The 24,388-nt window shown below is 52.2% G+C and overlaps 9 protein-coding genes across 9 annotated transcripts; 5 read left to right on the top strand and 4 right to left on the bottom strand.

Annotated features, from left to right (window-relative positions):
* Positions 1-1,068: 1,068 nt before the first annotated feature.
* Positions 1,069-1,851, top strand: K460DRAFT_259146 (uncharacterized protein; the record flags this gene model as incomplete). Its single annotated transcript, XM_040927449.1, has 1 exon — positions 1,069-1,851. A coding segment is annotated over one exon (783 nt), but the record flags the coding sequence as incomplete, so codon positions are not given.
* A 392-nt stretch (positions 1,852-2,243) lies between these two features.
* Positions 2,244-3,111, bottom strand: K460DRAFT_403975 (uncharacterized protein; the record flags this gene model as incomplete). Its single annotated transcript, XM_040936680.1, has 2 exons — positions 2,244-2,828; positions 2,881-3,111. The coding sequence occupies 2 exons, from the start codon at positions 3,109-3,111 to the stop codon at positions 2,244-2,246; spliced, it is 816 nt and encodes a 271-aa protein (XP_040791267.1).
* Positions 3,112-3,291: 180 nt separating this feature from the next.
* Positions 3,292-4,664, top strand: K460DRAFT_364695 (uncharacterized protein). Its single transcript, XM_040933045.1, has one exon. It carries the CDS (start codon positions 3,542-3,544, stop codon positions 4,511-4,513), a length of 972 nt encoding a protein of 323 aa, XP_040791266.1. The 5' UTR covers positions 3,292-3,541; the 3' UTR covers positions 4,514-4,664.
* Positions 4,593-5,480, bottom strand: K460DRAFT_79968 (uncharacterized protein). The gene has a single exon (XM_040938697.1). It carries the CDS (start codon positions 5,194-5,196, stop codon positions 4,672-4,674), a length of 525 nt encoding a protein of 174 aa, XP_040791265.1. The 5' UTR covers positions 5,197-5,480; the 3' UTR covers positions 4,593-4,671.
* K460DRAFT_364694 (Thioesterase/thiol ester dehydrase-isomerase) lies at positions 5,073-5,848 on the bottom strand. Its single transcript, XM_040933044.1, has one exon. It carries the CDS (start codon positions 5,785-5,787, stop codon positions 5,329-5,331), a length of 459 nt encoding a protein of 152 aa, XP_040791264.1. The 5' UTR covers positions 5,788-5,848; the 3' UTR covers positions 5,073-5,328.
* Positions 5,849-5,970: 122 nt separating this feature from the next.
* Positions 5,971-9,604, top strand: K460DRAFT_415217 (uncharacterized protein). Its single transcript, XM_040937725.1, has 2 exons — positions 5,971-6,648; positions 6,695-9,604. Exons 1-2 carry the CDS (start codon positions 6,086-6,088, stop codon positions 9,426-9,428), a joined length of 3,297 nt encoding a protein of 1,098 aa, XP_040791263.1. The 5' UTR covers positions 5,971-6,085; the 3' UTR covers positions 9,429-9,604.
* Positions 9,605-9,644: 40 nt separating this feature from the next.
* K460DRAFT_335101 (uncharacterized protein) lies at positions 9,645-17,414 on the bottom strand. Its single transcript, XM_040930936.1, has 2 exons — positions 16,998-17,414; positions 9,645-16,926 (listed from the first exon to the last, which is right to left on the bottom strand). Exons 1-2 carry the CDS (start codon positions 17,078-17,080, stop codon positions 9,993-9,995), a joined length of 7,017 nt encoding a protein of 2,338 aa, XP_040791262.1. The 5' UTR covers positions 17,081-17,414; the 3' UTR covers positions 9,645-9,992.
* A 309-nt stretch (positions 17,415-17,723) lies between these two features.
* K460DRAFT_415215 (PCI-domain-containing protein) lies at positions 17,724-19,417 on the top strand. Its single transcript, XM_040937724.1, has 2 exons — positions 17,724-18,108; positions 18,163-19,417. Exons 1-2 carry the CDS (start codon positions 17,844-17,846, stop codon positions 19,167-19,169), a joined length of 1,272 nt encoding a protein of 423 aa, XP_040791261.1. The 5' UTR covers positions 17,724-17,843; the 3' UTR covers positions 19,170-19,417.
* A 1,534-nt stretch (positions 19,418-20,951) lies between these two features.
* Positions 20,952-22,091, top strand: K460DRAFT_281260 (NAD(P)-binding protein; the record flags this gene model as incomplete). Its single annotated transcript, XM_040928477.1, has 2 exons — positions 20,952-21,698; positions 21,756-22,091. The coding sequence occupies 2 exons, from the start codon at positions 20,952-20,954 to the stop codon at positions 22,089-22,091; spliced, it is 1,083 nt and encodes a 360-aa protein (XP_040791260.1).
* Between the last annotated feature and the right edge of the window lie 2,297 nt (positions 22,092-24,388).

Raw genomic sequence — 24,388 nt, 5'->3', positions numbered from 1 at the left:
TTCTTGGCCTTCTCATAGCTTCCTTCGATCGCACAAGAAGCGAGATGTCGTTTTCGCAGGAGAACACCTGAGCCGTAGTGCCAAACTACTGCCATGACTATCCCTTCCGACCGAATCCCCCATAACACGACCTCGAGCCCAGCAACCCACAGCCGTCCCTTGGAGCATTTCCATCATCACCGCATGAAGTCCATCCACGTCGAATACCCTTGTTATCGATAAAGGGTGCGACTATTTTAAAGCGGTGCATAAAGTCGCAATCTCATTTGTAACAAACCCGGTCAGGGTGGTCGATGCGGCCAACCAACCACATCCCAGCGACCAACGTTTCAGGCTATAGAATACCAATTGCATCCTACGCTACCGGATATGAGCAACATGAGTATCCTTCCAGAAGGCTCGTAGTCGGCAATGAAGAGGAAACGATGATGCGGCTGAAGTGTGCGTACAATGCCAGGATTAGCCGGCAATGGATGGTGAGTAGGGGGTGGATGGTTGTATATTTGATAGTGGATGCCCTTAGAATCTTGCAAGTGATGTTGATATACATTCCTTCACTTAGTTTCCTTGACCACTCTGTCCACAGTCCCTCGTTGTTCTGACAATGCCTTCTTTTACTTTCTGGAAGCCCTTGAAGGCGGAGGAATCGAGATCGTCATGCTTTAGTGATGATTCCATGGTCGAAGAGTCGAGCATTGCAATTCCAGCAACACAAATGACCTCGGACGTGGATGCTAGTCGCGAAGACTCGAGTGTCTTTGTTTCCGATGAGGTAGGACTTTCCCCGCGGTCGTAGCATATATCAAAGTCTAATGAAAAAAGCCGGCTACTGGACCCCCGGAAAGACCCAGGAATCTCAAGGTGATCGAGGAACTTAGTCCAACTCCAGTTGGAACAGGGTTCGGGACGAGCCTGTCAGGAGTCTCAGTAATGGAGCAGTTCGAGCCAGCTGCAACAAGTGCAATTGCTTCACAGTCTCTCCCGCCAAAACTAGCCTTAGTAGGCGAGCTCCCAGCAGCAAATTCAACTTCAGCAGCGCTCGAGAAGCTTGCAGAAACTCTGCCTATGCGAGACTCTGGTGTCTATCTTTCTGAAGACGAAGTCGTTCCACCACAGACACAGCCCTCATCGTTCGCTTCGAGCAACGGACTGTCGCTCTCAAGGACTCCCTCGATCTGTTTGAAGCACGCCTCTTCTACAAAATCGGTAGCTTCGCTGCAGCGAGCCGACTCGACTACACGCCGCTTACATCGCCCCGCAGACCTCAATCTTGGCTCTCCTACAGTGGGCAACGAGTTGAAACCGCGATCGGAACTGGAAATGCGATACGACCTTATCCGAAACTCCAAGACACAATCGAAAGCTACCCTGCGGTCGCCGACCCAACTCCTCAAAGAGCGACTGAAGATGTCACCGAAGAAGAAAGAGCACGAGGAAAAGATTCGCAACTTTACGCCACCACGACTGGTTGCAAATGGCTGCTTGTTGCCCGGCCCAGTGGGGAATATGGAAGCCTTCACCAGTACATCAGTCCGCGCAAGGACGGAAAGACATGGATTGCCGGCCTGGTGGTGCAAGGTCGATAAGCTCGTTGTGTTTGACGGCAGGGATGTAGGCGATGAAGGCGAGTTGCGGTCCCGAACACGAACGAGTAAAGGCCTGAGCACTGCGCGGCGGCGCGGTGATTTGGAGACAATCATCATTCCCATGGACTGTACACATTGTCAGGACATGCTCAATCGCCGTGAGTGGAAGTACGATATGCGTGTTTGTAAGAGAAGCGTGTGCTGGGACTGTAAGGAGAGGTGTAAATGGGAAATGAAAGAGGAGCAGAGTGCGAGTGAGGGAAAGGGTAATGTGGTAGCAGCAACCAGAACCGAAGCAAGTAGAGATAGAGCGGATAGTGTATTACAGGTTGAACAACTTTGTGAGGAGGAGTTATTGCGAAAAGTGGGCATAGAGCAGGGACGACTGAAAAGTCCTATTGACATTGTTGGTGGTATTGAAGAACGGCTCGAGGGTGTAAAGAGCGAAAACCGAATGGGGGAAAGGCGCTAGATATGTCGTAAAGTGCTACAAGACAATAGAACTTACATTTGTGTTTATTCGTCTATATAGAAATAGAGACCCTCGCTCTTTCATCTCGACGAAGAAATCAACGACGCCTAGAAAGGCATACAATCTCCCACACGATGGGCTAGCAGTCGAATGCGATTAGGGTGTGGCGTTAGCATTGAGCTGATCTAGTCCAGATCCATGGCGTCATCCATGTATTCGAAAGGGGTATCTGCTATATCCATACTACAGTAACCGTACGTCTGAGGTTCAAAATCTCGACTAGTGAGGTTATTGTAGTTCATAGTAACGTTAGTGTGTTCCTGTACCGCACCATGAGCGTGCTCACAGCCTGCAATAATAGTCCTCAGCATGAGTTCGAGCTGCAAATCATGGAGCCTTATGTCCTTGCGAGAGTCGGTGTTGTTGGTTTCCCATGATGTAGCAACCCTCTCCTCAGCGTCCTTCCATGCGTTCCGAAAGTCCTTTGCTAAACCCAGTTGTATGCGAACATCCTGAGCTCCAAGAGAGGTATGAAGCGGACATGTCTCGTCATCCAAAGCCTCGAGCAGGTTAGCATGGAAGGCGTGGGAAGCCAGCGGCCGTGTTCTGTGGAGGTCTGGGTTGGTGATGTATCGGAGAGCGTTCACGTTGTTGCGAGGAGCAGCTGCAGAGATACTAAAGCCGAATACAGCAAGACTGTCGGTCATGTAACGTTCTAGGAGGGTATACCATTCGAAGAAGTCAACTTTGAACATGGAATCTGCCTGCCGCTTTTGCAGGTCAGCCTCGGATGCTGGCAGTAGCAGAGTGGCGTCTACTCACGCTCGTGGCCCCACTTTCCATAGAGTGGTGTAACTCTTCATTCCCGTTTTGCTGAACTTCAGCCTGTACAATCTCCAAAGTCCTATAGTATGACACCATGAGTAGCTCTGCTTTCCAACGTAGCCGCCCCAACAACCGTGTGGCCCTCTCTTTGTCCTGTTTCAGTTTTTCGGTTCGTGATTGTGCGATAGTTTCCGCTGGCGTCTTCGGCGCGTACTTGGATGTCTTCATCGTGCGCGCTTTCGGTGGTGGTTGGTGAACATTATACCTGTTTGTTAGTTTGGTGAAAGTTGGAACCGCGCCGCTCGTGCCGAGGCGTGGTGCCGCTGAGTCAGCCTTCGCTCACCATTCTGCAACAGCCGCGTGAACAACCTTTATACACTGCTCAGCTTGCTAGGCTTGTTGAAGAGTGATTGTCCACATCCCATGTGGATGGCAAGACGTCAGTTTGGACGTCCTTCACGTGACAGCATGAATCCCGGGCCGCCCTAAATCGGGACGTAGTAAGCAAGTGTAACCTAGTGGCGCCGATCCCCCGCTTCACCAGCTATCAGACCCCACTCTCGTAACTACCTTCGCTCCCTCCAGTACCAACATTAATACCCATACGGGTAACGAGGGCGTGAGCACCGCATTCCATCTATTCACCATACTCTTTCTGATGGCGCCCGCCGGTCGTAAACGCAAGTTTGCTACCAGTTCGGGTGTGGCCGGGCGTCTGGACTCTGAGACCGTAGACACCGTAGACGTGGAGACTCCGTTGGCGAAGTTACTTAAACAGCAAGATGTTTCTACGTTCCGAACACCGAATAACCCACAGGCAACCCTCGAGGGACTCCCAGCCGAACTTCGTCTCCAAATCTACGACTACCTCAGCGAATCGACTATCCTTCACGTGCACCGCCATGTCAACAGAAAGACCAAACGATGTCGCTATACATGGACGCCATGCCGGGAACCCAACCCCTCTTCGCCGCTTCTCTGCGCCAATCCAAAGTGGTCCGGCATGTGCGCTGAACAAGACCGGTGCACCTACAAAGTCCTAGCGCCGCCTGAGCCACGCGGGCTCTGGGCACTCGCGGCATCGAACAAGTTCATTCGCAACGAGGCTCAAGAATTGTTCATGGGACGATCAGTCTTATCCATCCACCCAAATGACCTGCGCCCCTTTCTCAGGTACATGAAAAACAACGCACCAGGACAGCTTAGCCATCTGCGACGTATCACCATTGCAGGCCCGGACTACTTATTCTCCCAGTCCGACATAGAACTCCTACCGGAGCTCATCCCCAACCTCGAAGCCGTAGGTTATCAATGCCAACTTTCGTCTAGCCGATGGTGGAGTGCCTGGGCACAGTATGACAAACTTAACTTGTGGAGGGGTTTGCCCATGGTCGAATGGATGCGTTCGTTGGACTCTTCCACTACCATTGCGCTCGAAGCGATGTCAATGTGGGAAGATAAACAGATGACAGTCCGAATGTTGAGGCAAGGGGAGCAAGAGAAGGGGAAGAAATTCGGCGGATGTTGGAAGGACGCTGATGTCAAGGTAAAGATCGATGAGCCGGATGAACTGGTTGCCCCTAAGCGGGATGCTAGGTGGAGGATCTTTTGGAGGAACATGGAAACGTAGGGTTTTCCTTGACCACGGGAAATGGCCTGGATTGCTACCGCAATTTGCTTTACCTTACACCACTATGTCACGGAAGAAATCCCAAAAAATAATGCGTATCAGAGTCAGTATCGTATAAACAGTAGACTATACCCCAATATGAATATAAGCATATTTTTTTAAGTTCGGTCCCACCTCCTTCTAGATTGCCCCATCAAGTCTCCGCTCATCCCACCTATCCTCCTACCATAGCCTAGCCTAGTAGTGTGTACGACTTCAATGACTAGTACGCTGGCGCCATATCCATAGCCGCCACCACGACGGGATTTTCGAGATGTTTCACAGCCTATGTCGTAGATGCTACGGGTCAACAGTGTCTTAATAGCGAGATGGAAAGGAGAAGAGAAGGTCAGGGCTATATGAGATGGTGTAGTCATGGCCAAAGTGAACATCTCCCTGAAGCACCCTACTCTCTTGATGGGATATCTGTGTAAGTGTTGTAGGGCCCCGTTTTTAGCTTCGAAAGCCTTTTGAACGCTAAAAAGACGATAGTAACGTTTGTGATCACCTCTAAGCTGGTATACCAAGGCACGAAGATTCAAAGTTCGAAAAGGTATAAGTATTTGTGATATCTTTTCTCGCGGTCTATGTATGTGTCGAACCCTCCCGCATCTCCATAGTGTCGTCGCCGTGAGGCTGAACATGGATATGAGGCGAAAGGGGCGCTTTAATCTCCGGCATCCGAGTGGAGTTCATCATCCATGGAGAGCTGGATGAGACCTCAAAGAAGATGGCGTGGGTGTTCATTGGCGGAAGGCCTCGGGTATGAGGACAGTTCAGACTCTGACAAACTTGGTGTGCGAACCAGTCGCGATAATCGGACCTAGCTTATCCTCTACGACTTTCCAAATGGTCGCGGTGGTGAAGGCTAATGTCCCTCCCACCTTGCCTGCCCGACCCTCAACCTCGATGGTGTCGCCGTCCTTTGCTGACGTCTGGTAGGTGATGTGAATATCCGTACTCACTCCTGTCTTGGTCCTTTTGTCCCACGCAGCAATAGCCATGCCGCCAACCCAGTCAACGAGCGTTGCAGAGACAGAGCCGTGAATTCCCCCGTGGGCGTTAACATGAGCCTTTGTTAGCAGCAAGCGAGCGCGAACGACACCCTTGGATGCGTGAATCAGCTTGATGTCGTCGAGCAGAAACTGGTAGATTGGGCTGTGTGGTTTCCGTCCTTCCCAGAACTTCTCGACATGTGCGAGAATCTCAGCATCATTGGCTGTTTCGGACGACATTCTGGATTGAATTGGGACGGCTGCTTTCTGGAGGCAAGACGTGGACCCAGGTGAATAATAAGATGATGGAGTGGGGTATAGGGGTGCCAGATTTCCATGGATTACCCCAGACGGCGCTAGGTGCAACGTATCGCCGACAGTCAATGTCCATGGGCGGTAGCTGCGAAACGGCCGGGAAGCCAGCGTCAGCTGTCTCAAGACGCCACATTTCCCTCTCCTTTCACTGACACGTTTTCCACAGTCGCCCAAACCAAGCCCCATGCCTTGAAGCCTCGATGTTCGCGCATACGCTACCACCATGACCGACCCCGTCCAAGCGCCTCCGAGCCCGCGCGACTCCGGAGTCGAGAAACCCCACGATTCGCCCATAAGTAGTGTCGCGCAGATGCCGGAGCCCCGGAAGACGCCAGACAGTTCACCGGCTTTGGATATAAAAAGGCTCACGGATCGCGCGCTGCATTTCTTGGCAACTGCAAGCAATGAGACGCTTGGAGCATGTCTCGTAGGATTAGGAGCCGGCACATATCTCATACTAGGCCGCGTCGGGCTGGTGCTCATAGGTGTTGTAGGGGGAGTAGTACTCCATGCGACCTGGGAGGGGCGTATGCAGGATGTAGGCCATGGTGAGAAGGCGGGCAAGGGTACAGAGGCCAGGAGGCGCGAACTCGGTGTTGATATTGCGCATCGAGTGCTCGACTGGCGAGAGACAAGGACGCAAGGCGAGAGCAAGTACGAGGAAAGCGACTCAGATTTGAGCCTCAAGCTATACTCGGGGAAGAAGCTCGACTATTCAGACTTCAGACCAGAGACGGCAGCCGCCCTTGCAGAGCTGACAGACGCCGTCATTCGCGACTACGTCAAGTATGTCCTCAATACACCATCTAGATTCCTATCTAATGCGCTACAGGTGGTGGTACTCACCCGTCCTACCCACTGAAGATGCTTTCCCCAACTCGTGCCGCCAAACCTTCACTGCCTTTATGCTCTCCGTATCTACGCACCTCTCCCGCAAGCGCCCAGCAGACAACTTCGTCGACTTCGTGACGCGATCGTCTTCATTTATCATCATACTACTACAAGAAATAGCCGCCGCCATACAAGCGTCACCCGGCGATGCGCCAACTGAAGCAGTCGACATCTACCTCAAGATGAAGCGCGATAGCACCCTAGCCAACATACTCGACCCGGACTACCAGATGAAACAGTTCAGCGTTGCTGCCGAGGATATTCTGCAGAACTACTTGGAGCCAAAAACGTACAACTGCATGCCAGCACGCATCTTCCTACATCAAATACTCGCCAAGGTCATACTCGAGATGATCATTGTGAGCTGTTCAAAGCCAGAATGGATCAACGGCTGGATCGTCTATCTTCTAGAAGATGGCGAGCCAGAACTTATGGAGGCCATCGACGCAGGCGTCGAAGGCTCTGCAGGGCAGCTACAGACCGTAAAGAAGATTGTCGAGAACCAGGCAAGAGCATCAGAAGAAGGCGCATCCGCCGAAAGAAGGGAACATAAGCGCGCGATGAGTAGGGCCCAAGAAGCCATGGATGAGGCGATGCAGGAGGCACAGCGTCTAAGCCAAATGATCGCCGAAGAAGATGCAAAACGACTCAAGGAACAAATTAAACAGAGCACATCGAGTTCAACCCTCAACGACGATCAGTCAGAGAGCACTACTCAAGGAATTGTCACCCCAACTTCCTCGCAAAGCGAAACAGCCGCCGAAAATGATTTTACAGACCTTGGCATCTCCGGTCTCTCGGCGCACACGTCGTCACCAGTTGCGCTAGCATCACCGTCTCATGATCCAGAAGAGCGACCAAAGCAAGAGACCAAGAAAGGGTTCACAAGTTTCGACCAACTTGTACCCAACAACCCTCCTACAGCACTGGTGGATAATCCACAGCCTGTTGAGAAGCCCCCTGCTCTGACCCTCTACAACAGCACAATGTCAATTTTCGACGACAGTATGCCAGGCGAGAAGGGTACCATAAAGAACAAGCCCATTGCGGAGTATTTGATACAGATTGAACCAAAATCTCATCACCACTCCGGATGGATGACAGCACGGAAGTATACCGAGTTCGAAACGCTGCACGAAGTCATACGTCGGATAGCCGCCATTACAGGTACAACTGGATTTACCGAAGCACATGCTACTTTGCCCACTTGGAAGGGTCACACCAAAGCCTCGTTACGTGGAGAGCTTGAACGCTATCTGAATGATGCCGTGAAGTACAAGCCGCTAGCAGAAAGCGATGGCATGAAGCGCTTTCTAGACAAGGAGCTTGGCTCTGGGAAGTCGTCGGGTGGTGGCTTCCCGGGTATCGGATGGGCTGGCCAGACTTTCGACACCGTAGGCAAAGGCATGATGGATGTCCTCACAAAAGCACCAAAAGAGGTTGCTGGAGGTGGCAAGGCGCTCTTCGGTGGTGTCACGGGTGTTCTAGGGAGTGTTACTGCCCCTCTTGGAGGAGGAAGAAAGCACCGCGACTCCATTACAAACGTCACCAACACTACCGCACCAAGTCCAGGCAACGCTAGTCCTAGCCTCAGCCGTACATCGACCTCAACTGCCCCCATACAAACACGGCACAACAGAGCAGAATCAACAGTCTCTGAATTGCCCAGCCACATTCGCTCGGAGAGTACTCTATCTCTAGCACCAAAGCGCACATCCATAGAAGCCGTTCGTAACCCCAATTCACCCGTCATTGACCAGCAACCACAACGCGAAGCCCCTATGGAACGTCGACCTTCCTACAACCCGGATGGTGACGGTAAACGATCCGGTATGTCCTCAAGGTACGCCTCACGCAGTAACAGCCGCGCACCGAGCATGAGGGAGAGCCTAGACGAGTTCAGTCCGGTCTTGGGCGGCGATCAAATCCTCAATCTCCCGCCTATTCCGAGCGAGATATCCGACGACTACGGTGCTGGTTCACCGTGGCGCAACCCGCCCGATCCAATGCAGAACCACAACCCATCGCGTGTATCCACGACACCTCTTCCACAGCCAAACGAGATGGTACCACCACTTCCACGCCGGCCATCTGCAACATCGATTCCCACACCCAATGCGGCGCAACCACCAACCTCAGCAAAATCTCCACAAAAACCAAAAACACGTGCCACACACACGCCTCTTTCCGAAACCGAAACCACGGTCATAATCGAACTCTTCTTCGCCGTAACAAACGAACTTTACACCCTATCCTCCGCCTGGACACTCCGCCGCACGCTCCTCAATGCCGCGAAGACATTTCTCCTACGCCCGGGAAACCCACAGCTCTCCTCCATCACCAACCTCCTACAGACAACGATGCTAAACGACAACACGTCTGACGCTGGCTTAGCATACCATCTTCGCAAGATACGGGCCAACTCGTTGCCCACCGAAGACGAGCTGAAAGCCTGGCCCGCAGAAATGAGCGCGGAGGCGAAAGAGAAACTCCGCGTCAAGGCGCGGAAATTGCTGGTCGAGAGGGGAATGCCGCAGGCGCTGACGAGTGTTATGGGCCAGGCGGCTAGTGGGGAGGCGCTGGGTAAGGTGTTTGATTGTTTGCAGGAACCACGGGTTGCGCGAGGTGTGATGTTTGGACTAGTGTTGCAGGCTCTGAGAGCTGTGACACAGTAGTCGATTGGATGATGGAATTGGGATATGGGAACTGAACGATAATGATTGGTGTTGCTTAAATGATACTGTAGGAGTAGAAATACTACAACTTTTTGGCATATCGAAAACAATGGACTTGTATTTGATGTATACAAAGCGCAGGGGGTGTAAAATGTGTTGAATTGAAACATCGTGGCATTAATGCACCACACGAAAATGAGTGAAACTTGTCCTGTTCTACCTCAGCCACATTTCACGTTTACCAATATGCATAGAAAAGCGCAAGACACGAATGTAGAGGAACAAAATAAGTTAGAACGAGAAAACTTCATTTCAATTAAGAACATGATCATAATCGGACGACCGACATCAAAACTAGCAAGTGTACTCCAATCCAATATCCCGCCCAAGGAAAGGAAAAACACCAAGAACCTGATACCCTCCAACTCCAACCCCAAGACCTAAAGTATGTTCAAACAAACGCCTTCTTATACCAATAATATACGAATCCACCCGGATCACACAAGCCGCCAATGCTCACTCCAATGCCCGAAAGGGCGAGTCAAAATCCCACCCTCACACCGCTCAACCAACCGTGCTCTCCTCCTCTGCTGCGCGACGGAAGTAATCCGCATCAATCTCCGACTCATTTCCAAACGCTGCAGTCGGCAAATCTGTGCCAACACCAGAATCGCTCGGCGCGGCGAAGTTATCCTTCATCTCCGCCTTCACTGCCTCGACCGCACGATCAATCTCTGAGTGCGTCGGCATAACAATCTCACTGCCCTCCGTAGCAGTGGAGACTTCTGATGGGTTGATAGTTGCGGTAGGCTCGTCATCTTCGGCTTGCTCGGCATCAGAGTGTTCAATGTCCTCATCGATATCTTCCTCGCCCTCCCCCTCGCCATGGGCGGCGGAGCGGGCCGCTGTGGAGCCGTATGAGGTGCGGCGATCATGGTCAATGTCGCTACCAGTCATGTAGGATGACCCAGAAGCATAGGTGTAGTCGCTACCTGTGCCACCGAAGCTTGAGCGGCCGTCGTAGCCAGGCGTCTCGCCCTCTGCGTAGCTCTCAGCGTAAGAGCGGCTATCGATGCTGTAGCGGCGCTCAGTTCCGGTCTCGCTCTGCCTGTCCTCTTCGATGATCGATTGAGGGATTGTTGCTAGCGCGTTGTGCTCAGTCTCGGTCTCGTCCTCTTCGTGGAGCGGACCGTTCTCCTTGTTTACAACGGCACCGCTAGGGCGGCCACCCCATGAGCCTTTGCGCGCGTAATTTGTTGTCTTGACGGAGTGACTGCGCTTCAAGCCACTGTTGGTGTTCATTAGGGGAACAGAAGTAGGGTAAGCCTGAGCCCCGGTAGGTGCGTTGCCACTGATTTGGCTGAGCGACAGAATGCGACGCTGTGCTGGGTTGGCAGGCTGGCCATTGCGGCGAATAGCAGGGCGAGGCTTCAGAGCGAGAGAAATTCCGTTGGCAGCCGTGCTCGGAGGAGGCATCAGTTTGGTGTCGTCGTTAGGGACATCGGCTCCCAAACGCTTTTTGACTTTGGTAGGACTCTTGGAGCCCCCCTTGGCCATCATCAGAGCCCGTGAATGGTCCATGATACCGTTCAGGATTCGACGCTCAAGGGCATCAGCCTTAGCGTCCATGAAGTGCAACTCTTCCCGTCGGATCTCGAGAGCTGTGTGAAGAGAAGACACTTCACCAGTAAGGCGCACCTTCTGGTTCGCAAGGTTCTCACGTTCCACTTGTAGTGCTGCGACAACCACTAAGAGTGAGTCCTTCTCTTCTTTGATCTCAAGCATGGCTTGTTCCTTTTCTTCCTTGAGCTCTGCCATGACCCGTTCCTTCTCTTCCTTCAACTCCTGCATAACCTGCTCTTTTTCAGCCTTCATAGCTTGAATGTCCGCATCGAGCCGCTCCTTCTGAGCAGCTTTCTCGGCCCTCAAGCTCTCGAGGTCTATCTCTAGCTGATCCTTCTGAGTTGACCTGCGTTCGATGAGTAGGGCAAGCTCATCCGCTTCCCGCTCCTTGGACTCATTACCGTCTGTGATGAGTTGGGTCTGCTTGGCAACAAACTCGCTCACTTCAGCAGCAGTGATCTTGACCTGAGCGTGAATCTCGTCCAGCCTTTCAAGGTGGTTCACTGCCTTGCCAGCCTCATCAGCATGACCAAGGAGCTTGTCAAGCTTCTCTTGAACCACAGCATCGTCATACGTATTTGTCGGTTCGATGGCAAGAAGCTTGTCAAGCTTCTCCTGAACTGGTGCATCGTCGTATTTTTCCTGGGGCTCGATAGTCGGTGCCGGAGCCGGTAGAAGCTTGGGTAGGTTTGCGAAGTGAGCATGTAATTCTTCGGATCGGCTTTGAGCCTCCTCGTTCCAGGTTCGGGTTTGCTCATCGTGTTCCTCTTTCGTTTTTTGGGCGTGGTCGTAGTGAGCCTTCACTAAAGCCTCGATCTCCCGCAGCGCTACCATGAATTTGGGATGGTACTCCGTGATGTTGTCCTGAAGATTGGTGAAAATGGTCTCAACGTTCTTAATCTCGTCGCGAGTATGGGAGTGCTCCGTTTTTTCATCTAGCTTCTGCTCCTCGAACTTCGCCATAGTCTCGTCGATCTTACCAAACACGGTGGTAGAGTCGGTCGACCACTTTGTAGTAGCTTCCTCGACCCGATCGTTCATCCCCGCAATGGATGCGCCAAGTGTATCAATAGTAAGGCGAAGTTCATCGGCCATGGTCTTGGTGCTCTCCAGAATCTTCTCCTGCTCCTCGCTCTTTTCCTTCATCACTCTAGCTTGCTCGTCAGCCAAAAGTTGAGCGTCGTCATACTTGGCCATTAGAACATTGAACTTGTCGTCAAGCTGCTCAGTGAAGCCGGCAATGATGGCCACTTTGACCTCGTCGTGCTTTTCGAGGTGGAGTGCTGACTTCTCAGAATGGTCATTCTGCAGGCCTTCGATGGATCCATGAGCGCGCTCAAATTCCCTAGAAACAGTCTCCATAAGTTCCTTCACGTCTGCAGTGACGTTGTTGGTACCGATGGTCTCTTCTAGTGTCTTGAAGGACTCCTGCAAGCTCTCTAGAGGGCTACCCTCGATGAGGGTCGATTTAATCTCTGCCCTCATCTCGTCCAAGGCTGTCTTGACTTCTGCGATGCTCTCCACAGCAGCCTCAGCCTCCAGCTTCCGGTCGTCAAAATTCCGGGCTGTCTTCATAATATCCTCCTCGTATGTGTCCCGTAGCTTGTCATGACTATCGCGGAAGTCGTGGATCAGTCCAGTAAGTTGCTCGACTTCGGCCTTCGATGGTAGCTCGTCAGGGTTAGGAATCCTCAAATCATCCAACTTTGCTTTGAGATCATCAACGAGCAGAGTTACAGCGTCTATATCCGCTTTGGTGGCTTTGGGATCATCTTCGTCATCGGGTTTTGCGGCTTTCATTTCGTCCAAGGCCAGCTTAATGTCATCGGCAATCACCTGGACCACGGTGACGTCAGCCTTTGTAGCTCCTTCGTCTTCAATCTTCTTCGCGAGAGCCTCTAATGCCTCCGACGTGGTTCGTACGACTAGCTCGACATCGTCTAGGTTCTCCTTTGTAACCATTGTCTCGGGGTCGGGAAGGATGATCTCCTCGATTTTAGCCTTGGTGTTTGCAAGAAGTGTCTCAATGGCATCAGTGTCCTCCTTCCTGGCGATGCCCTCTAGAGTCGGCGGTGGCATTTCGCGGTCCTGCAAGACCAGAACAGCAGCCTGGACGTCCTTGAGCAGCTCCTCGATAACGGCAAGATCTTCCTTCATCGCCGAACCAGCGGGAACAACGAGCTCTGGCGCTAGGTTCGGGCTCTGAATGTTGGCGTCCATGGCTTCCACTTTGTCTTGGATCTGAGTTAAGATGAGCTCCATTCTGGCAATGTCGTGCGGTTGCGAGGTTTCCTGAACAGGTTCCTCGGTGGTTTCTTCAACTACTTCACGAGAGGTTTCTTGTACGTGTTGTAAATCTTCGGCAAGGACGACTTCATTTCCAGTCGGAGGAGCATCTTCGTTAGCATTAGCACCCATGTCCTGAGTTCCGAACTTGAGCTGGGCAACGTCCTCGCGCAAGGCAGCCAAACCCTCCTTGAGCGTGTCCAGGATCTCGTAGGAAACTGTCATGTCTACCGGTTTGTCGGACAGTCGGGTGACATCTGCCCGCAACCCTTCGAGGCCATCGTTCATAGCGTCAATGATTTCGCCAGTGGCAGACATTTGGCGGTCAGGGCTATCCAGCTTTTTCTCCATGTGCGACCGTAGGTCATCGAGGCCAAGGCGGACAGCCTCCAGGACTTCTTCGGTATCGGCGCGTGAGTGTTGTCTAGTCAGACCATCTGAATGACGTAGATGCTCGAGTTCACCACGGAAAGCTTCCAGAAGTTCGTCGCTTACGCCGGCAGACTTCAAGCTCATCTTCACATCCTCCAGACCTGCTGCGACTGCCTCCAATAGCTTGGTCTTCTCGTCGCCTGAGGTTGGAACGAGGGCATTACCAAACGAGTCTTTTAGAGCCTCCAATTCGACCTGTATCAAAGCGACGTTTGCCTTCGAGGCGGAATCTTGCGAAGACCGTAATCCGTCAATCATTTCCCGCACCGCGTCAATCATGTCGTCCTGACCAGTTTCTCCACCGGACCGGACAAGGGATCCGCCCAGGGTTTCGCGCAGATGCTCAAATTCCTCCTTGATCGACAACAAGACCTCTTCACTGGACGAACTTGAGCTTCCCTTTTCGCCAACGAGGACATGGAGTCCGTCGAAACCAGCTTGAAGCACCTCAAAGACATCATTCTTGTTCGAAGCGGTGTCGCCCAAGAGGACCTCTTTGAGTTGGTCAAATTCGTGCTTCATGGCTTCATTGATCTCCTCGCTGGATTCAGGAGCGTCATCGCGGAGCGCAACTTGCGATTTCATTTCGTCGAATCCGGTGTTGATGGCGGCAAGGAGTTCCTCTTTATCCTGAGCGGTTGGCAGGAATTGTGACGTCAACTCCTCATGCAGATGTTCGAACTCAGACTTGATGTATGACACCATATCTCCTCGGTTCCACGCCTGATCTCCACGAGGTCCTTCTGCAACATACCCTTCGATATTCTCACGAAGCTTCTCAAGCTCGGCCCTAATATTATCCACAATCTCTTCGCTCTGTGGAAGATCTCGGTTCTGGGAAGTGGATGCTTGGATCTCAGCGCGGACATTATCAAGTCCATCTCGAAGGGCATCCAGAACTTGTTCGGTATCGCGGCCGTTTGCTGAGGAGTAGGCTTTGAACTCGGAATGCATGTCGTCGACCAATGCTTGGAGACGCTGCATAACTGCGCCATTCTGAGCTTCGATTTGAGGCCTGGATGATTCGAGGCCTGCTAAAACAGCATCATAAATGGCCTCTGGAGGAATATCTACCTCCAAGTTCGGTTGATGTTCAATGAGAGCCTCCTTGATGACGGAGACAAGCAGTTCTTTGGACATGCCGTCAGATGAAGCATGGTTAGATGCAAGAGATGGTTTTAGGTCCTCCAGGCATTCGCGAACAGTCATCAGGATCTCTTCACGTATCTCGTGAGCCTCGTTGATTGGTGGCGGGAGTCGCATTTGCTGCAGCGAATCGTGTATAATCTCCTCAATCTCCTCCTTGGTGACAGCACCGGAACCGTTGAAATCTTGGAGCCCTTCACGAAGGCATTGCAGAATCTCATCCCTTTCCAGACCAAACTGTTGGATCTCGACATTCGGCTTCATCTCGACGTTGTCATATGCCTCTCGCACCGCACTTATGATTGCTTCCTTGTCCAGAGATGCGCCTTGGGTAGAGTATTGGTCCAGTCCACGTTCTGCCAATGTTTGCTTGACTACGTCGTAAACTTCGGTGCTGTCGACAGTGTTACGCGTGACGATGGATGAGACGGATTGTCGTCTCCTGTCACGCATGACCTTATCCATGTGCTCCTTAAGGCTTGCTAGGCCCTCCTGGACAATGGCGTTGATTTCCTGGTTTGCCTGATCTGAGCCAGCGCCAGGTTCGATTGATCTTGACTGCTCTGCGGCTTCGACCTTACGAGCTAGTTCGCGTCCCATTCCAAGAACTTCGCCTCGTAGATCCTGGACCAGCGTTTTGGTGGCCATAGTAACGCATCCAGACTCGGCAACGCTGTCTTTGATCTTACGCAAGAACTTCAACATCTCATCGCTGACGAAGTCGGCAGCCTTTGGGCTAGCATAGGCCTTGTTGCTGTCGGCAGCATTGTTGACTGAAAATGCTTCCGACATCGTTCGTGTAAGGGCGCCCGCTCCTGGAGGGGTCTGGAAAGATGCTAATCCTGGTGCCACAGGAGATACGAAGGTGCTGCCGGTGGAGCCTTGCTTGACAAACTCGACCAATTCAGTCACCTTCTTAGCGGTGTCTCCGGTTGCCTTGTCCACGAGCTTCTGTAGACTAGCGATCAAGCGTTCCTGGCCATCCTTGGTTACCATCTCGCGAATAATCTTCTCCAGCATTGCCACACTCGCTGCGCCCTCGACAGAGTACGGGTTAGGGCTACCAACACGCTCGTCTGCCCAGCCACTGGGTGATGGCATCCGTGGGAAGGTGAACTGTTTGGTGGGAGTCATGTGAGGGTCTTGGAGGTTCAGGCTGCTGGAACGGGAGGCGTCGCCCTGTGCGGCAGCTGCAGCCGCAGCAGCCTGTTGCTTCTGAGACATTGTGATTAAGAGGTCCTTGAGCGACTTGCGGATATCCTCATCTCGTGTGTTGGTGGCCTCTTTCAAGCTAATGAGATCGGTAGCGTTGTCTTTGCTGCGGCGACTTAGTTGCGACATGTCCTTTTGCAAACTGGACACGATTGTGTTTATGCTGAGGAGTTGGGTTGAAATGGAGTCCAATGATTGCCCCGCGGGTGGGGGGGATCGTGCAGATGAGTTGTTGACATTTGATAGTGGTGGGTCAAGCATGTGTGGAGGGATCGTCATATTCTGCAGGGCCATCATGGTCGCAGACGGCGGGGTGTTCTCCCCAAGAATAGACCGATGGCTGGGCCGCAGCGCGGGAGTGTCCTTGAACTCGAGGCGAGTTGCTGGGGTCGGGGTAGTCATTCGTGTAGGGCTCGAGTCGGCCTCTCTACCGAAATAATCTCTATCCAGATCGCGCGCGGGAGTACCACCTCTCGTGCTAGGTCGTTCTGGGGAGCGCTCTGGAGATCGGTCTGGTGACCGTGTGTCGAGATAACTGCGAAGATCACGGACGCTGCCGGGTTGTAGCGACTGCATGCGCTTGTGCTGTGTGCCTTTGATCAGAGATCGCTCAGGTGACTTTTGTGGCATTGGATTAGTCGTGTAGGAGCTTGCCGGTAAGCTCTCTCGCGCCCTCTCTTCGAGGGCTTTGGCGGCCTGCATGATAGCTGCTGAGGTGTTTGGGCGAGTAGTGAGGTTAGGGGAGCCCGGATTCAATGGGAGTGGTGGAGGTGCCCTGTCAGGGTCAGAGCTGTCCCACCTGAGGTGCCGTGTTAGTCGCATCTTTGCGCATGTTTACGCGCAGAGGGACTTGAGGATAGGAAGACATACATGGGAATCATTCTCGAATCGAAAGAATGTGAGTGCCTGACGAGTTCCCGGTCCCGGGAGTCTTCCCTGTCTGTGGAAGGCATCTTGTGTGGTTTGGTTTAATGTGCAACCCAAAATGGTAGGCTTGGAATGAAGAGCAGATTCGAGCCGAAGACTAGGCGCGTCGTCTCCAAGTAGAGTGGACAGTAATAGCAGGGCGAGGTCGAGTGTTGCACAGCTTCAGTCAGCGAGCCAGCGCGCCGGGGTATATTATAGTTCGTGATATCGTGACTGTGATGGTGTGTTGAGATGAGAAGCCGGAGTGCAGGGTGGCGGCTGGGGGGCTGTTGATAGCTTAGCCCAGTGTTATTGTTTTGGGAAGGCACAGGCCACCAATGACATGACGATCGCGACTGCCAACTCAGCCGTCGCCCGGGCAGCCAAAGCGCGAGAGCGGATGCATCTACTTGGCGCCACTTGCGCCAATCGAGAGCCTGCGCGGCTCAATTACGAGATGGAAGGATGAGGCCGTGGCTGTTAGCAGCGCATTGCTTTTGCTATGCTCGCTCCTTATTCGTAACCTCGCGCGTTCAGGCCATGTAACCATGTAAATAAACATCGTTGGCCGCGGTGCATGCGCCAAGCCCAGGGCGGGGCGGATTAACTCCAACCACCGATCACCGATCACCGATCACCGCCGCCGCTTCTCTGGGTGAGAGAGCAGCTGGTAGTAGCCCTGTGTAGCTTTGGCCATCACCAAATATAAACCAAACTACGCCACCTCGCCGCCTATACCGTGTCTCATCCCGCTCCTCTACCTGCCTCCAAGAACGCTCTCTGAAAACATCCACACTCCATAACCCCAACATGGCCGTCGCCGACACGAGCACACGGATAGCGGAGGCGCAGAAGCTGGCCAAGTCAGATGCCTCCCAGGCCGAGAAGATATACAAAGATGTGCTCTCCACAGACCCGGGCTCCAACGAGACCGCCATCAAGAACTACGAGACCGCCTTGGTCGGACTGGGGGAGCTGTTCCGCGATCAGAAGCGAGTTGATGCCCTGGCGGAGCTGGTACGGCAGGCGCGTTCAGTGCTGTCCTCGTTCGCCAAAGCAAAGACAGCGAAGCTGGGTAAGCCCCCGCGCATGCTCTTCCATGCCTGAGCAAGACACTGACAATGCGCAGTCCGACAGCTCCTTGACCTCTTCACTGCCATCCCAAACACCACCGACACCCAAATCGAAGTCACAAAATCATGCATAGAGTGGGCTGTGTCCGAGCGGAGGGGCTTCCTACGGCAAAATTTGGAAACTCGGCTCGTCTCCCTGTACATGGCAAAGCAGTCCTACTACGAGGCCTTGGCCCTTATCAACAGTCTGCTCAAGGAGCTGAAGCGCCTGGACGACAAGCTGGTCCTAGTCGAGGTACAACTTCTAGAGTCGAGGGTTTACCATGCGTTAGGCAACATCCCGAAAGGCCGCGCCGCGCTCACCTCCGCACGAACATCAGCCGCGTCAGTCTACACCCCGCCATTGCTACAGGCAGGACTGGACATGCAGAGTGGCATGCTGCATGCAGAGGACGGTGACTTCAACACGTCCTTTTCGTACTTCATCGAGGCTATGGAGGGATACCACTCGCAGGATGAGGAGCAGAAGGCGACGTCAGCCCTCCAGTACATGCTGCTCTGCAAGATCATGCTCAACCTTGGGGACGATGTGTCATCACTCATGGCCTCGAAGCACGCCATCAAGTACGCCGGGAAGCGGTTAGACGCGATGAAGGCCGTAGCGCGAGCGCACACGAACCGCAGTCTGGAGGAGTACGAAACAGCCTTGACCGAGTACCGTCAGCAGCTTGGGAGCGACCGCTTCATCACAAGCCATCTCCGGCGCTTGTACGACAACATGTTAGAGCAGAATCTTATCAAGGTGATCGAGCCCTTTAGTAGGGTAGAGATTGACCATGTCGCGAAGATGGTCGGACTCGACATGGTACAGGTCGAGCGCAAGCTCTCGCAGATGATCCTAGACAAGGTTATCATCGGAGTTCTAGATCAGGGTGCCGGGTGCCTCATCGTCTACGACGAGTCCGAGCGTGACCAGGGCTATGATGCGGCGCTGGGGACCATTGAGAAGCTCAGCAACGTTGTTGATGTGTTGTACACCAACCAGGCGTCGCTACTGGAGTGAGCTAAACGGCTCTTAGCCAAGGCAGACGATGAAGCATTGAAGACGTAGCACTTCCGATGGCTTTCCTGAGGCTTTGTACCATAGTAGCATAGACAGTCTGACACAGCGCAGCCGGCATAGTAATGATACATGATCCAAGTGACAACCAAGACGACGAATTTAAACCACAGCGTGCGATACAACTCCCTCGCTTTTCATAGCGCCCTTTGGGATGCTAATGTCAGTTGATAGGTGACGTGCATGCCCCGGATCTTTCCATTCGCCTACCAAGGATCGGAGGGCGTACCAACTACTATACCCTCAACTTTCCCATCGTTAGCTCAACGCAACTTATTTTCTTATTTCCCTGGTCTGAGATGAATTGGCCGACGTTGCGTGGCTCATCCATGCCTCCTTCCTCATTGTCTCAACGCGGCAAGCACCTCACACCGATCATTTTCGCCCCGCATGCCCCAAGCCTTCTCTCCTCGTATGACATGCACTCCATTCTTCCCTCAAGCTTTCAGGCCCATGCGATATTATACCGATGCCTGCCTTTTAGGCCCAACATGCAAGCCAAGAATTCACTTCCACGAGAGCGCTGTCAGCATGTTCAGCGTCCTTTGTTGTTCAGCGGAGCTACAACCGCGGACACCAGCCAATTCCAGAGTCAACTGCAGCTAAGATATTTCGGCCCCCGAACAACGAACAACATGCCATCTGTGCGTTTCTTGGTTTTCCGCTAGAAATTGGGCTTCGGGTTTCGCTGTCTCCTACTCGATGCGAGAGTTGAAGGCGTTGAGCACCCTTCTTCAGCAAAACTACCCGCTGAATGTTGTTCGTCAATAAGCTATATCTCGCATAACTTGCTAGAGGGCATGGGGCAGCCTTGACGCGGCAAAAGAATCGGCTCAAGACTAGGTTCGGATCGTTACCACTAGGAATGTCGAGGGTCATGCACTAAACTTGAGGCTCACATTCTAAAAGTATACTAACTAGGGCTAGTATCTCTAGACGCTACAAACAGTCGGAGCCGAATTCGCCAAATAGGTTCAATTCGGGATATACTATGCAGGCCTGCCAGTAGGCCGTTCGTTCTGGAGGGATGAAACGATCGCGGGACCGTACTGCTGGTCTGCCACGCATGCTGACATGATGCCTGTACTCCATGTGCCCTTTGAGTAGGAAAGTACACACCCTGGACGATCTCAGCATTTTATAGCATCATCACGTTACGAAAACCTGTCCGATCACTGGGCGCTTTCATATAGTGATCAAAATGACCTTCTTCCTAACAGATACTTACTACCTCGATATGGCCTCGCTGAAACTTTTAACCTCATCGGTCTCTTCCTGCTCCGTACGGTCGGTTGCTCCTTTTCGCTAGAAAAAGCACAGTGAGCAGGATCATCGGTGCTAACGTCGGTAGATAGGCACCCATTCAACCTGACACACCCACTTATACCTGTTGGTTTCCGCGTAAATCCTCTCATATCATTGGCTGTCTTTCCAGTTGACAAGTTAGGACCAAGTATGACAGCGGGATGGCTGGGCCCTGCTTCAAAAACCTAAGCTTGGGCTTGTGCTCACGCCTAGAAAACAAGCTGCTGACTGACTTTCCTCTCAAGGCTGCCAGGCTGTCAATGCTCTTAGTCTGAAAAGCACATCATCACGTTCTAATTCACGGCATTGAAAACGCGACCCTCACATTGACAATCGACCCTTATCGAAACAAGTCTCCTTGTTGCCACCGAATCGCGTCTCTTTCGGACTGCGTTTGGCCTTTGCTGCGGCAATTCAAAGATGCCCAGACGGCGTATTCTGCTAACAGGTGCTGATAGCCTCGCGGGATCGCACATCTTGAACCTTCTGCTCTCCGACAACAACTCATCTGTTCGGGCAGTTGTGGGATCGCCAGAAAGAGCCTACGCAATTCAGCATCAGCATCGCCAAGGCACATTGGACCTCACAGTAGTCCCTGAGGAGGAGTCAACTGTACCAGGGGCTTTCGATAATGCGCTGAGTGACTATGGCGACCCTTTTCACACCGTAATCCATACCGTTACGGCCAATCCATCGGAGGAAGCGGACTGCCTGGCAAGATTCATCAATCTCGAAACTACAACTGTGATCGGCTTCCTGAAATCGCTGCAGGAGGTTGCGAGGGAGGTAAAACGAGTGGTCATTGTAACTTCACTCACACCCTACGCGCGGTGGCTGATTGATCCGCAAATCGAGCGAAGCTCTCGGGGAGCTGCTAACGCAATCCATGGCTCTACCGTCGTTGATCCCGAATACATTCTGGCGACAAGTCAAGCGAGTGACAACATCATCCACGACGCAGTGTTGAGGTGGATGAGGGAGTCCAACGCTCCGTTCGATAACGTCTGGATTACTGCACCGAGCGTATACGGCCCGACGGTGGGCCTTCTAGAGACCTCATCAGATCTGATCGAGGCAAATCGGCGTATATGGAACATTTGTAGCAACGAACATCGGGAAGCGATGGAATCGCCGCCTTACGGCATCGCTCAATTCTTAGATGTCCGAGTAAGTCCGCGTCAGACAGTCCATCTGGTGAACACTTCATTCTAATACCTCGCCTAGGACCTTGCTCTTGCCAGTGTTCGTGCAGCATATATGACCCATGCTAGCAACAAACGTTTCCTTATTTCAGCGGGAATCATGCCCTCGGGGTCTGAAATCGCAAGCTTTCTCGTCGCTTGCTTTCCCGGGTTCCAGGGCCGCGTGCAAACGAATGGAACACCAGCGTATCGTTCCTTTGTAGAGGACCCGTCTGTTCCTTTCGCTGATATACATCTCACTGCCACTATACTGGGTCTTTCGCAATACCATTCCGCCGAGCAGACCCTCGCGGACACTGCGCGGCAGATATTAGACCTTCAACAACGGAAAGACTGGAGGAGGATCATACAGAGCTAGGATCAAATTGATCAAAACCGCCAGAAGAGGTAAATATTAAGGAGGCAAAACTATGTCCATTAGCCAATTTCTTGTGACAACTCTCTCGACTTGTTATTCATTTGGCTAACGGTACTGTTCTTACTAGACCATGGCAGAGCAACACGCATCCATTACCTGCCTCTCAGACACCGAGTCCGCATACGCGCTTTCGTTCGTCACCATGCGTCGAACATTCAACATGCGCGATCATCATTTAGCTCGACTAGGAGTTATATTCGACAAAATTGTGTGTCGCAGTCCCCGGGCGGGAGAGGATCTAGCATGAAGATATATCTGTTCATGCAGCAAGGACCTATATTCGAAGACATTGTCTCGGAAGTTGTACTCGGCTCTCGGAGAGATGAACCGTCCAAGAAGTCGCACAGTCCGCGGATGACAACTTCACCACCACATCTCATCATCTAGGAACTATAGACATCAGCGGTGCTGATTGGCAAGCTCGTTATTGCACCAAAATTTAGATTAATTGTACTACTGCTATTACTAGACACATCTTCAACCATTTCTCGATACCTGGATTGAGAAATCTCCTCCAAGTCTATATCGCTTTACACTCGAAGATTAACTTTTACTGTCTCAGCCCGCTGCGACTATTCAGGTACACGATTGTCGAGCCAGTTCTTGTTCCAAAATTCCTCGAAACAAGTCAGCATTTTGCCACGTCTAGAGAAAGCTTCGATACATACAACTGGCACCTCTCAGATGGCGTTGCGGACTTCGCCAACGCCTGCGCTCTGCTTACGGCCTTCGCATACAATCCCCATGCAGCACAGCCCAACATATCCATGCGTTACAATCCCTCCCTATCGTAATAGGCCAGTTTATCCTTGACGGATTAGGAGCCGTGTTACTAAGTCTGAGTGATTCCTTCAAGCACATATGAAACCACTGCCGTGCTGACATCGTATGTCTACTTTGTGGTTCCTCGTTTGCGATAGACTTCTAACCAAGTGCAGCGCCACGCGACAACTCTGTCAGACTGCAGGGAGGACATGGTCTGGTCTGTGGAATATTCCGTGGCCACGGCAATGCTTCCATGCAAACGCAGGAGCTATTTCTAACATCATTCCCATGCGCAGGGCTTACATTATCGAAGTTCCGAATCGGAAGAGGGAAACAGCACATCGATACCTCCACCTATTCTACTTCTATCCATTATTGCATACGCTTCTTTAGATATAGACCTCGTTGACGCTAACGGCCTCGTTCGTATTGGACCAAATCAGGTATAGCAGCATAGTCTAATGCCAACAACTGCATATTGCACAAGGGCCGCAGCATAGATGATAGCCCGCCGATCGCCTCGTCGAGGCTGGAAGTCATCCACCAACTTAGGATTATGTGTCATCAAGCTGCCAGTCTGACTGTGCAAGGGGGTGGCCGCATGGCAGATACTCGTCCAACCAATCAACCAAGATCGTGATCTCGCGCTAGCGTTGGCAGGTGCGTGTAATCCAACTCGCGTGGGCGCCACGCCCTTTACCACATGTCAGCCAGTCTTCCATACAGATGCTGACCACTGTTCAGCCGAACTCGTCAGTTTGCGGTGATATATTATTCGGTCCATGGGTTATGGCGACGTTTGCGTTCCGCTGTGGCGCGTTTAGGGGCCAACAGCGAAGCACGCGCATTTCCGTGGCAGCTCGATCTTGCAAGTGCCGTTTCGCGATGCGAACACCTCGAAAATTGAAAGAGTGGAGGTTACTGTCTCTGCACGAAGTGGACCATGTGCACTGTCAAACTCGGAGTTTCAGTGAATAGACTAGACTGTCGAAGCTACTGGCGAAGGTTGCCAGCTCCAACACCCAAACATGTCCAAACGAGTCGATAGCTCAATATTTCTAACCGCAAGATACATAGATGCATTAAATTGTGGAGTTCATGACAGTGTGGACATGGTCAGACGATATCATCATCTCGACACCATACTTCTTCGCAGCCCAGCAGTTCTATCATGGGAGGTTGTCAATTTTGAAGGAAACAACGTCCGGGCAAATCAATCCCGCACGTTTTTGAAGACTTCGAAGATCAGACACACTAAATTTCATAGTACAACACGTTCCTTCTTCTTTCGGAAACTCCTGTCACTTCACGATATTGCGAGCGAGTCACAGGTGAAACTTGCAAGCATCAGTCAACCATGGAAGGCAATACTGTTTACGTGCGAACAAAACGAGGGCAAAAACACCAGGTTTGAATCACTGTTGCTGATGCGACAGTATCTATAGTCACTGACAGTCGTCTTTCTGACGCCG

The sequence above is a fragment of the Cucurbitaria berberidis genome, assembly GCF_010015615.1.
Source record: "Cucurbitaria berberidis CBS 394.84 unplaced genomic scaffold K460scaffold_2, whole genome shotgun sequence".
Taxonomy (NCBI): domain Eukaryota; kingdom Fungi; phylum Ascomycota; class Dothideomycetes; order Pleosporales; family Cucurbitariaceae; genus Cucurbitaria; species Cucurbitaria berberidis.
Note: the sequence above shows the minus strand (reverse complement) of the source record. Positions and strands in the feature narration are given on the sequence as shown.